The 13,910-nt window shown below is 38.5% G+C and overlaps 1 protein-coding gene across 4 annotated transcripts in view; it reads left to right on the top strand.

Annotated features, from left to right (window-relative positions):
- Positions 1-3,094, top strand: part of LOC125693356 (vitellogenin-1) — a 71,822-nt gene extending 68,728 nt beyond the window's left edge. For all 4 annotated transcript variants that reach the window (XM_048945154.1, XM_048945155.1, XM_048945152.1 and 1 more), the window contains one exon: positions 2,816-3,094. In XM_048945154.1, coding sequence (XP_048801111.1) covers positions 2,816-2,934 — 119 coding nt within the window. In that variant the 3' untranslated portion in view covers positions 2,935-3,094. The remainder of the gene's footprint in view (positions 1-2,815) is intronic.
- The last annotated feature ends 10,816 nt before the right edge of the window (positions 3,095-13,910 follow it).

The raw sequence follows: 13,910 nt of genomic DNA, 5'->3' as shown, positions 1-13,910 counted from the left end.
ATGATGGCAGGTAGCGTCATCTGAGAAAAACATCTGAGGTGGTAAAAGGTAAAAGGCAGAAGAGATCAATAAAATTTTTTCACGTTTTCAGGATCTCCATAAAGTCATGATAAGCAACAGTAAGTCCTTTTATGCACATTACAGCCTGCAATTTTGTATAGGCCAGGGCAAGCAAGGCAATTGAAAGTCAGTCAAGTAGTGTGACATGACTGCTGTGATTAGCCTGCCATGCTACGCCACTATGCAATACATCAGCAAAAAACACATTGCTGAAATGTTCTCTAGATTGCTCCAAAAATCGGTTTGTTTTTCAAAGGTATTTTATACACACAAACTTGTACTCAAGATTTTTAAAAATACTGAGTCTTTTTCTCCTTTCACTTATACAAATTCACCATGAATGTAATGCATGATTGCAAAACGCAGCAATATGTTACAGTCATACGAGTTTGAGACGAGAATCCAGGTTTGAATCTGTAGATATTTCTGGTACATTCCTTCCTAAATCTTTTTAATGGACACTCAGTACACAGATACCATAGAAAGAAACCACTACTTGAGAATATCTGCTACATTGATCTGTTCTCTATGCTAACCATTATTAGCCAAAATCACAGCTGGGATAATGCAGTGTAGTTTCACTGAAACCAGTGAATTTCTATATTGAGAAACACTATTATATTTCTGATTTAAAACACCTATCCAGAACTTTGCACTTTTTGCTCATGTGAGTAATATCTGCTGAATCAACCCCCAAAATGAGTATCTTTCTGTAACAGTCAACATTCTACAAGTCTATTTAACAGATACCTCAGAAAAAGTGCTAATAGTTTTCTGACAACTCCCTGAGAAGTGAATAGATGCATCCTTTTATGAAAAGGACGCTCTTTCAATGACAGCAACAAAAAAAAAAGACACTCTTTCCAAACCTTGTCACATCCATGCTTCACAGATTTTTTTGTGCATCCAAGTCTATATCTCTGAAATGTCATCACCCCAGGCCCCTTACTGCCTCAGAATATTAGGCTGTAATAAAGCTGTCTCATTCCCTCACAAAAACCTGTTAAAAAAAAAAAAAAGGAAAATCAGGAAAAAAAAAAAAAAAAGTATGTTATTTGTCACAACCAGTGCTACTTTTACAGCACCTGCAGACTTTTCCGGTTCATTTACTGAACCAGAGTCTGGGAAGTCTGCTAACAGCACTCCTAATCAAGGACCTTATTTTATCTATCTGGAAGAGGAGAAGAAAAGAGAAGAGGAAGGAGAATAGCTGCCATGTGAGGTTTCTTTTGTTTGGTTTTGTTTTTTAAACCAAGACAATTGTTTTTCCTCAAGGAAGAGATCAGTAGGAATACAAGGCCAACATTTGAAAGCTTGTCTTTTTCATTTTTTGTTCAATGATTTGGAGCAGCATAAATGAAATCTGCATCTTTCCCAAGCAGTGAACATTCCCAAGCAGTGAACATTGCATGCACAGAACAAAAAACCTTTCCTCAGCTCTTTGTATGAGAACTCAGACTTGATAATCTACTGTCTCAAATGACAAGGACCCCTTCACTGCCACCAGTAAGGAGAGGACAAAATGAAGTTCAAGGCTATAGACTAGCCCCTGTTATCCTCATATCCATGAACTTATAGTCTTAGTATCTTGACTGCATCAGGCTTTACACCTAGCTTAAGTCCATAAGCCAGTTTACATGCCAAACATGCCACCAATCCTATCCAGGTGGATGATGGCTTTCAGCTGCAATCCAGTTTGCCCAGGGGACTATTTCCTGTGTGGATATCAACATGGATAGACCCACTGCTTACCTTCATGAATAACAAGAATTAACACTTATAAAAAATAGAACTCAGACTTCTATAGCAGATTTCAGACTTCTATAGCAGATCTCATTTCACAGATTGAAAATATGATGTTCTTTTAAAAAAGCATCTCAAGAACCTTTCTGGAAAATATTTGGCACCAAGATAATTATGAAAAAATAACTGTGCTTGAGGTTGGACAGTAATTCAGCCAAGGAGAGTGCCAGCATTTCAGCAGATAAGTGACCAATATAGCCCAAACACAGCAGTCTCCAGATTTTCCTGTGATGAAAGATGGCATGTTTTAAATGTTTTGTCTGAGGGATAAAAAAAAAAAAAATTGGAAGTAAAACTATGAAAGCCTTACCCATTCTCATTATGCAAACTTAATCTAAATGGATGTCCTAATATTCTTCTAGATGCAACGATAAACCTTCAACTATCTAAGAATATTTATTGGGGGGATGAGTATTATTATTCCATTTAGATTATTTCAGCATTAAGGGATATGGCTTATTCAAGCTGTTGATAAAGCAGTGTGGTAAGGTTAATACTGCAACTGACAATGCTCTGTCAGATTTCACAATATATGGGAAACTTTAATTAGAAGTTTATGAACCTCTGAAAATTCTCCAAAGGGCTTATCCTTCAGGATGAACTTCGACAAATAGTCAGCTGAAATATGCAGTGATATGCAGCAATAACATTAAAAGAGATTGCTTACTTGGTCTTACTTTGAAAGTGGCTACCTCCAGCACTTTCACTGGCTCCTGCCTGTTGTCATTGTGCTTCATGAAATATTATTCATTTGGGTTTTAGGGAATTATTATAGTAATTGTATCATGGATGAAAATCCTGCTCCAAGTCAATGAGTCAGTGAGATGTCAGCTGTGGGGGCAGGATTTCTTTCTTTACTTGATGACGGAGTTGGCAGCCATCAAAACAGGAGTTCCTTGAAATGTATTAATTTGCTTGATGTTCATTAACAATAGCTTCTCTCTTCTGACAGATACTGCTGTAAGCCTGTTGGAATGGCAGAGAAGCAGCGATAAGAAATCTGCATCTGAGGATGTTGTGGAGTCTGTGGATTCTGACATTGATTGTACCTGCACTGGTGACTGTAGTTAAGCTAAATTCTTTAGTGTTGTGCTATAGACATACTACAGAAATAATTGAGTAACGGGACAGATAAGAAGGAATGTGATAGCTGTAATAAAATACTAAGAAATGTGCTTGAAGAAAGTAAGATTTCTCTATTGCATCCAAAGTCAAATGCATTATGTACAGTCTGCACAGCTTAATAAATATGTTGTTCATTAAATAAGTATTCATGTGGTCTCCCTCTTTATTTTTCCCTATCAACAAAACAATCAAACCAACCATAATACTATCCAGAAATTCTGCTTCTTTTTATCTGAAATATAATTATAGCAGTCCTCTCTTAAAATTACGTTCACTAGGTGATGAAAGGAAAACATGATTACAGCTACTGCTAACATTCCATTGTGTAAAGAATTTCATATTTAGCATACTAAAGACACAGTAAGCATTTGTTTTCTTTTATGTTTTTCTGAGAAAAGTCTGTTCTTGGAACCATTCTGCAAAAAATACATTTTACTCCCAGCAAGACCATTAGCCTTAGTACATTCTACAAAGGAATGAATTGGACTGCTAGACTCCCACTGTAGCTTTCCAGAGAGCTATAGTGTGTGACACAGTCTTCATTTTGATTTAAATTTCAATGGATGTGCTGTTACTTCGTAAGCTCAAAGTATGAATAGGATTTTTATATACATATTTTTTGGTTTACCATTTCTATTGTATGCCTATGAAAATGATGCCTTCAAAAACTTCAGAGAACAAAAATATATCCAAATACTCAAAAAAAAAAAAAATAGAAATTTGTAAGATCAATTGCATCATAAAACTAAAATAAAGGAGGTAAGTCATACTGTGTGTTTAACCAGTAGACTATCAATCTGCTAGCTTTCAGTAGGCCTACACAGAAAGGCAATTCCCTCCCACCCCAGGGGAGCAGGATTAGGTGGCATCTCCACACCTTATGTGATGGCACAATATTCCTTCCCCTGTAGAGGAATCAGCCATGCAGTGAGCTGTGAGATGTGCTCCATAGCAGGCAACAGCAACCACCAGCCAAGTGCCTTAGTACGGGCAAGGCAGTGCTGAACCCAGACGCTGCCAGGAAACTGTCATTAAAGAAAATACTTCTCTTTGTAAGTATAAACTGAGCTATCAGAAAGAGGAGAACTGAAGACTAAATAGCTGAACAATTACAGAATAACATTTCTCAATGCTTTTTGTTCAAAATCAGAAAAACAAGTAACATAAGGTACTCTTATTTTCTTTCACTAGCTTGAAACTAACTTGGAATTAGATAAGACCTGCTCTTTCTTCAATGCACCGCATCTACTTAACTACTTAATGAAGAAAATAAGCTATTAAGTGTTTGTCCAAGCCCAGAGCCTCATGGGCTGAGCTCTGACACAGGGTAAATGTCATATGGCAATCATCTGTTCACCTCAGCAGCTCTCACCTCTGGAGAATAGAGAGCAGAGCAGGGCTACAGTATGCACAGAAGGTTTCATGCATAAGTCATGCAGACTTTACTTAATCTATATGTTATATTTTAGAACCTTCATATGTACTGACCCTTCAGTCAGATAGCCAGTACTCAACTAAACAGCTTTTATTTATTTATTTATTTTTGCTCAAGGATGTTTAAACTCAGGCCAATACACTGTGTTTTCATTTGTACAGGGAATTTATGAATGCTTTATTACAAAAGCTGTGTTTTGCTAACTCACTAGAAATGCTACACTCCAGAAAAGTCAGCTGCAAACAAGAGGGGAGATGATGCATTCCACTTTTCTTTAAAATCACACTAATATTGCACCTAGAGAGCCCTTTTCTTCCTGGCATTGTTTTCACTGTGGCTTATGGGAGATTTACCACTGACTTTCATAGGATCAGACTGCGGTCTGTCATCTTTAATCCAGTACCTCTCCCTTTAATCTGCTTGTTTATAAAAGAAACTTTTGCCAGTCAACCGCTCCAGAAAAGTCAAAGGTAGTGAAGAAATGCAGTGAGGGAAGAAAAAGGAACTTTCATGCTCAATGAGTAGAATAGGAATTTAGTAGCACCAAAGAGCCATTAGTAAGAGAAGTAATTCTCTCACTGTAAAACACAGAGGCATGACACTAATTAACAATGATCAAACTGGAATGTACAGTACAACAAATACAAACAGCTCATAAAGTCAAATGTCTTCTCTCAGAAATTATTTACAAATTGTTAAAATCATTGGAAAAAAACTTCAGAGAAACTGATCAGTGGTTTTACATTAGCTTCTCTGCACAGTGATGATACATAACAACAACACATCCTGTACAGTGTTAAAAGCTGCAGTGTGCCATGTCATGCCTGCCCCTGGTGAAGCACCACTTTAGGTCCTGCTCCAACACAAAGGCCACTCCAGAAACCCAGCCCCTAGAAGAGCAAATTCACTTCTGCTAATGGCAGAAAAAGGTGACCTGCTCATGGTACACCCCCCACACATCCCTCTCACCTAGCAGAAGCTACTCTGTTCACACCGACCTTGCTTTTCAAAGGAAGCAAAGCTCCCTCCAGCAGGATGTTGTGATGGCTTAAACACAGCAATCCTAAAGAAATGCTTAGTTCATACACTGTCCCAGACACAAGGAAGAAAAGACAAACATGTCCTTTTACAGCAGAACACGAGCAGTGAATTCACAATCCATCTCCTTCCTAACACAGCCAGGGCCTGGGAGTAGGCTCAGCCCAAGAAAGCCCAGGCACACACCTTTGCCTAGTGTTCAAGCCATGCATTAGACACAGCTCTTCTTGCTTCCATCACCAAGGAGTTGCTTTCTTCTCTGTTCCATTCCAATTTGTTGGTATCCTCTTGCTGAGGCAGAGGGGTACCTGTGTCTGACTCCACTGATTATTCCAGCTGTAAAATCCAAACATAACAAAAGTTAGCAAAGCCTGAGGTTGGCACTGGGCACTGAGAACTGGCTGATTTTGCCAATAGAATTAAGAGCAATAACAGTATGAGTGCAAAAAAGCCCTTCTGGAGTGTCTAATGCACCACATAGATATTTCCAATCCATCTGGGAGGATATCTGGACTCCAGATTTAAACCTCATTTGGAAGTTACGCCTGTCCTGTCTTATAAGGCAAACCACAGTTACATTGCCTACCAAGTATTAAAATGCATATTTCACAGTCTGATCTCTTATACACTCAACTTTTCATTTCTAGTACTTCTCAACGACATGAATTAATGAACTTTGGACTTTGCTGTAGAAATCAAGGAAAATGACCACACAACTATAGCACTCCACTATTTAAAAAAAAAAAAAAAAAAAAAAAGTCAAAAAAATGATGCAGGTTTAAACATGGGCCACACTCAAGTCCTAATCCTGCCTTTGTGGCTCTGTAATCTGGTTTTGCAAAGAGTTGGAGACTTCTGTGCCTTATTTACTGCAACAGAATGATATCACTACTTACCAACTTGATGTAGTCAGAAATGCTTATGAATTTACAGTCCTGAATACCTTTTGCAAGTTCTTTGGCGATTCTAGAGATGAAAAATAATTTTTCCACGAGATCTCATAACCACAAGTATATTTTATTGCTAGACTGAAGATTTTCATTTTCAGATTCATACAATAGTGTAATAATGATACATTTGGAAAAAAAAAAAAATCAAAACAATGCACTTCATTTGTTCATGGTCAGTTTTGGTTAAATGTTAGCAGATTAATCATAAAAACATAGAACTGGATCCTGCTGTTACAGTGGAAGAGGCAAAAGGCTGCTGGAGCCTAGACAAAGGCAACCAACCTTTTGTCCATCAGACCGGGCTCTTTTGATTTACTAATTTTGAATGACACAGCGACTCACAGCAAAGCATGGCTGTTGTGCTCCAGAGAAAGGAGCTGCAGTGTGAGAGGAAAGGACAAAGCCACTAATATCAGACCCCTCCTGGAAACGAAATGCCTGCTCCCCAGTACGAGCATCAAAAAAAAAAAAAAAAAAAAAAAAAAAACCTCACACAATTCTAACCCTACTGAATGAAGTCTGCGGTTAAACTCACCAGAGCCAGGCTTTTACTCAGCATGTTCAAATAAGTTATTAAATGAACTTTAGTTGTCCCTAAAAATAAATGTACTGTGCGGATCTAAGTGTAGCTCATGAATAAGAAACCTCGGGAATCTAGCAAATTCAGTAGCTAGGGCTAAACCCAGAGACAACACAGGCGGTTGCAGATGAGAGGAGCTATTAGCAGCCGTCTGAGCTGAATGCTGAATACAAGGTCTCCTATGCCATCTACTGGCTTTTTTATTTACCAACAACGGTTTGAATCTCCAGGGTTTATTTATAGGTCTGATACGTTCCAGGCACTTTAATATAAATTCTAATCAAGGTTTGAAGTGGTTTTGTTTTTTTTTTTTTCCCCCTCTATCTTCCATACTTGATTACTATGTATGGGGTTTTTTTTTCCTGTAAATACATTACAATTCTGTACCTGAGTACCATTTCACATTGTCACTGGAGGAAAAAGACACTGCAAAAGACATTCTCACTTCCAACATTGCTGGATAGGCAGTAATTATACTGCAGGGCTGAGAGACCAGTTTGCTAAGAAAATCCAAAGATGTTCCAAAAGTACTTCTGGTCCTTCCTAAAGGAGTCTGAAAGGTTGTTATTATGGTACCTGAAAAGGTGCTAATACATCAAATAAATAAATAAATAAATAAATAAATCTTTTTTTCTCTTGCAGTTCAGTTAGCTGCAATTCACATTGAACAATCATGTCCTAACACAATTAAATTTACTTTCAGATGGATTTTGAAAAGTAGCAATCATATACACGTACAGATGGATACAATCACAGCATTCCCTTCATCATCTGTAGCGTGTTTCTTCCTGCCATCCCTTTCTTTCCCCACTTATTGCCCAGTGGCCCATTCAGATTCTGTAAGCAGGACAAATGTGGGCATCCCAGCAAACTTTTACCCAACCTATAGAAACAAGCCTCCAGAGGAGAAAGCAGCTCAGCACCACAGCTGGAAGTTACTCAGGCAGTCTCAGAATTCATACTGAAACCTCTGTGAAAACGTTAGCCTTCTGGAGCTTCTGGAGATCTACAAACTTCCTTCTCACTGTTCTTTCATTATGTAGCTTCCACCCACCTGTGATTACAAACTGCCTCAGGGCCCAGGATATTTTTTACACTGATCATATTAAAGGTAGATTATTTTTGGCACAAATGGAGTCCAGGGCACATAAGGAGTTTGAATATCCAAGGACTCTATAGATTATCTTAAATACTCCGATTGCTGTCTACCTAATCAAGGCTAAATTAAACCAAAACTTTGGCAGTAGCAGCTAGCAGAGACTCATGATATTGTGCATAAGTCAGCTTTTGTCTTGCTATTAGATAATCACGTTCTCTATTGCCTTTGATGCATTTTGTCTTTACGTAAATTGTGCGCTTTGAGGATAGGATAATCCTTGAAGAGTCACCCCTAATTCCTGCATGAATTCTGCTAGGGTTACTATAACAAATACGGTGCTAAACTGGGGTACTGAAATAACAACCCACTGGCTTTTGCTATATCTGTGCTTTATCTCATCAGGAAAATGGGTCGGTCTCTCTCAGTTCTGTGGTTTCAAGGCACCTTCATGACTCCTAAAATCTTCTGGGTAATAAAATTAATTTCAAACTATGGTAAGTAGTCACCAAATTTTGTCTGTTTGTTACTAACATACGCCAAACTAACTAACCTCTATTTTTTTTCAGATTATTTTCTCTACATACTATCTTTATCTTTGCAAGTGTAAATAATATCTATAAAGAATGTTGGGTTACATAAAAATATTAAAGTGCCTTGTTTAACAGTGGTCATATTTGTCTCTCATGTGCTAGAAAATTTACTATAGCAAGAGATGTTTTGTTTTCTCACCAGCTGATAAAAAGATAATTATATCAAAAGAAATGCAGCCAAATTTAAGCAAAATAATCTAACATTTATTCCTGGATTCCTGCTTATATGTTCAAAAGCAAACTATTAATAATCAAAATTTGTTCATGACCATGAGAATTTGGGATTGATATACAGATCTGTGGGAAGACTGATGTAGACTCAGGCTGGGACAGGAACCAGCAGTGAAATGCTTACCTTGCCATGACATTTATCTCTATACATAACCTCAGACTCACTGCAGATATACTGATAACCATTAAACTCTGTAATATGGCTGGACCATTTCCATTTGATCCTGATTTGGATGTCTCCACAACATGCTCCATAGTGCACCAATGGTTTCTTACAACTTGCTGTATTACATGTTGCAACTTTGTGTCTGAAAACAGATACAATTTGGGTTTCACATCTCAGGTGAACGTTCAATCCATTAATCATTGTAAGCAAATAGGTGGGAACTGTTTCATCACTAACTGTAATCACAGATCCCGCATTTTTTTGTGGGTATCACTAAATTAAAGGTGCAGAGAGAAGAACCTTGAGTGTCCTCATCTGTCTTGTATATGAGACAGGGCTAAGGCCTGTAGCTATTACAGCACTTCTGAGCAGATGCAAGGATGATCTCTACGGTGTTAGAAGTTGAGAAAATCAGGCAGTTACAGACTTTGCTATTAATAGGTACAGGAGGAACTATTTGGGATTTCAACCTTGAGTATAAGCACCTATACTGCATCCAGATTTTCTACTTTCATTTGTGAAGCTGGGCATAATTCTTTACAATGCAACTGCTTCACACTAAAAAAATCTTGATACAACCAAACTGAAATGCTCCAGAGAAATTAATTGGTGACCTTGCCTGACAGACCAAAATAAATCTGGCAGGCAGGTTGCCCCTTTTGCCAAGTGCTCAGATCCCCAGCTGTAACTGCATGAATTACAGAGCTCCCAGGGCCAGGTAAGGCTGCCAGATCCCATCCAGCTCAGAGCCAGCTCCTGTGCTGCCTCCTGCCTTTAGTTTGGCTTTGCAGGCTTCTAAGCATGCCCAGGGCCAGCTGGTTAGCACCAGGCAAACAGGGAATCTGGCATTCTCCCCACCTTTGGGCCAGGTGGTAGATCAACAAAATGGATTGCTCCACTCATGAGAAATGCTGTGATGCCGACATCTCCCTCCTGCACAGAGCGAGAGGCAGAGTGACAAGCCCCTGGGAGAGTTTCCTTGTGTAGAGATCACAAGTCACTCTCTGTTTCAGTATTTTCACTTGTGCAGGGGACCATAGAGCTTTTTCTGTACGGTGCTGTGGAGCTCCTATGATTCTATGATTCTACTTCATTTTTGTGAAGAGATCTGAGGCCCAAAGAACTAGCTATTTTTTATGTAATTCTGCATCCCTGTTTGGCTTTCTAGTTATGGGTAAGCAGACTAGCTAGGTTTAGGTACAAGCAGAGGCAGAGCTCAGCACTCTGTGGGACACACAGTCCTACCAAATCTGTACACTTACACAAATACCTACAGAAAAAATCCTGGTCTGCAATATTGATTTGTAAGATGTTAATATAAATACAGATCATAGAACCATTAAGGTTGGAAAAGGCCTTTAAATCATCTAGTCCAACTGTTCAGCTACTACCGATATTGCCCAGTAACCACATCCCTCAGTACCACATCTACACAGTTCTTGAACAAATGTAATTGAGAAGAACTTCTCTGCTCTTTTAAGCTTCTAACACCAATTCTAAGGCTAAGTAATTTGTGGTACAAATGCTTGAGTATCACTTTCATTCATCCAGACAGACATGCTGCATGTTTTCAGCACTCCAGTGAAGAGTGGTTGACAAATGGACATTTTTTTCTCCTTGCAAACCCCTGCTTTACTGTTGGCATTGTTTTTGGACATCATTCAGAGAATCACCTTGCCTAAAACCTAACACAAATGTTAAACCATATTCACATTTGTCTGCTTGTTTATTTGTTCTTCTAATACTTTATAATGCATCTGGTTCATTTTGAGATCAGCTATCCAGGACAATATGCCTGAACTGCCACATATACATTGGCAATATAAATTTCTTTTGCAATTTTATCCACCCCTGCAGCATTGTTCCAGTCACCAGTTCTAACTGCAGCTCTGTATCAAGTACTACTAGCTGCAATTGTAGTTGTGTATAACTGAAGTGCCAAAACTCATATTTTAGCTCTGGAAATCTTTCATCCAATAAGGCTGTCATTACGCTCCCACAATTCAACAAGCACTTCATCCTAAGGCAGTTTGAAACTAACTGCCACAAGCCATTGGTTGTTTTGAATACAGATGAAGTGCAATCACCCGCAGTCAGCCCCCTCAGGAAGACACTTGGTAATTTCCACATAACCTCATTCTTGAATTTCACTCTTTTCCTCAGTATTTGCATTAACACCACCAAAATCATTGAGCTTCATCATTTTCCTCTAAATTGGCATGTTTCAAGAAAAAAATAAAAGTAAAAACTAAGAAAATGTGGGTAAATCATTTACAAAATCAGATGAGAAACATAATACATGGCATAGTCTGCCATACTATTCCAATGCCTCATTTTTTAGAATGGCAGTATTTCTCTGGGTGAGAGATTGGTTTCTGGTTTATCATATGGCTATTTCACAGCTACTAGGTTTCATTACCTCCTTCCATTCCCAAAAGATTTTTTTCATGTGAAAAGACCTCTCAGTTTTAGTCCAACTTTATGTTCTAATTTTTATCTTAATTCCTGAGTATATTATTTATAGGATTTTTTTTTTTCCCTCTTGCTCACCAGAAAGCAGGGCTGTAATGAAAGAGCTTCATAACCAAGTGTGCTTCACCCAGCTGAATGTATTCGTACACCAAAACCCCAGGAAACCTAACTGCAGCCTCCACTACTTCTACCAACAGCTGTTGGGCTTATCTCACAGACTAGAGAATTGCTGGACTCCTCTCTGCTTCCCTTTGGTGCAGCAAGGAATGCAGGCTTACTCAGACATCACCCCGACCTCTAGGTGAGAAAATGTCTTGTCTGAACAGTTACACGCTCACAGTAGATGCTGATAAATAGACTGAATCATGAATCAGACAAGAGTGAAATGAAATCCATTAGCTGTGATCCCTACAGAGTGCCCTTCTTGCACTGGCTTCTGGGAGTCCACAGTTTGCAAATTTTGTACCACTAGAGGGCAAACTTGACCAAGCCATTACAAAATAAATTTCTGTACATTAAGATACAATCAGTTTTAATTGTGACTTAAAGTATGAGAAGAAGCCTTTTCATCTACCCTTACCTTTGGAGAAGATAAAGTAACTGTATCACAGACCTTACATCAGCCATACTGAAAGTATTCACAGTTGTAGTTGTGCTAAAAAACATTGTCACTTCATTACACGTGACCCTAAAAATTTTATAAATATTTAAATTCAGCATTTTTCTCAGATATTCAGGTAAGTTCTGGTATACACTGTGATAAGATTCAAACCAATACAGGTGAAAACAAGCCAGATACATAACGATTTTGAAAGGTATATTCCTAGCAATCAGCTTACCAGAAAATTGTTAGGAATTTTCCATTAAAGAAGCGGTACAATGAAAATCTGTGCTTCTATAAATCTCTTGCCAGATTTCAACTCATTCTGAGTGAGCACATCTGGCAGTTCAAGTCTGGTTCAATAGCTGTTTACAATGGTTTCAGGATCTGTTACTGAAGCTAGATGTTATCACAAAACATGGACATTTAGCTATACAGAAGGTAAGTTTTAGTGCAATAAAATGAAAGGAAGAAAGCAAGAAACATACAAAATGCATAGATAACTCAATATGTCATTACTTCCTCCTAGTGGTTTGAATATGATATTTTTTTTTTATATACATAATTTCTTGACAGGTTTGCACAGGTGATTCTCCTAATAGAAAGGAATTACAGTTTTGGAAAGATCCTGCTGCCTTATGTAAGACTACAGAATTAGTATCAAAGCTCAGAAGAGGGCAACTCTCTTCTCCCCGTGCAAAAAGAAGGCAACATATTTCATCAAAGGGAGGTCCAGCTTCAAAACTACAATGAGATGCAATTCTACTGATATCCGTGGAGTTGCATCTGCTTGTGGTAGCACTAAATGCGACCCCCCTTAGTGTCTGGATTTTATAAAGATTAGGCCAGCAAGCACATAAAATATCAAATGCTATAGGAAATTTTCAGCACTTTCCTTCAGCTCCTCAGAAGGGAAGTTGTCAAAGTAGCTGTCTGCTAAGCATATCATCTGCCTCACTATAGAAAAAAGGATGTCAACACTGCACGTCAAATCCAACCCTGAGATGTATTTTTTAATGGGCAGGATCTGATTTAGACTGATCCCAAATCTCTCTGCAATTACCTGCATCTGCAGGAAAGGCACAAAAGGATTTATCTTAAAGAGCTCTCAAACTGTTTTCCAGTCTTCCTTTTTGTGACAGAAGCAAAGTAAAAATCTTAGGAAAATATTTTCAGAGGCATTGTTTGAGGACATCATACTTTTCAGTTGCTCCCATGCCTTCATGCCACCAGCAGTGCCATACAGGTGCAAGAGCGGTGAAGGTTGTGGTCAAGGATCACACGCCCTCAGTCCTTCCTGCAGGTGAAGGGAAATCACACTGGGTAGTTATGAGAGTCACCACATTTCATAGCTAGTTTCTCTGCTGCCGGAGATGGTCACTTCAGTGTTGTATCCAGCCCACGTAGCTAATGAATTACTCTGTATTAGCCCAAGAGCAGGTACACAGATGAAAATCAGTAATGACAGCAGTTTAGGATTCTGACATCTGACCCTTCACAGACTTTGTCTCTTATTTACACCTACACAAAGTGCATACAGAGCCCTAATACAGCTATTTACAAAAACATTGTGAACTCTCATTAATAAGATAAATGGAGAAGCAAGCTGTTATGGTTAAAGGATATTTTTGCCTTGTAACTAATTCCTATTCTCCCCTGAGTTGGGTTGGTTGAGAATATAATAAATGGGCTTAGGTCACCCATGAAAGTAAGTAACTAGATAGGTTTTTGTAAAGGCCATTGTACGCTCTCAGACAAGG

This window comes from Lagopus muta, chromosome 5 (genome assembly GCF_023343835.1).
Source record: "Lagopus muta isolate bLagMut1 chromosome 5, bLagMut1 primary, whole genome shotgun sequence".
NCBI classification, from domain to species: Eukaryota; Metazoa; Chordata; class Aves; order Galliformes; family Phasianidae; genus Lagopus; species Lagopus muta.
The sequence above is the reverse complement of the archived record's forward strand: the minus strand, read 5'-3'. Positions and strand labels throughout refer to the sequence as shown.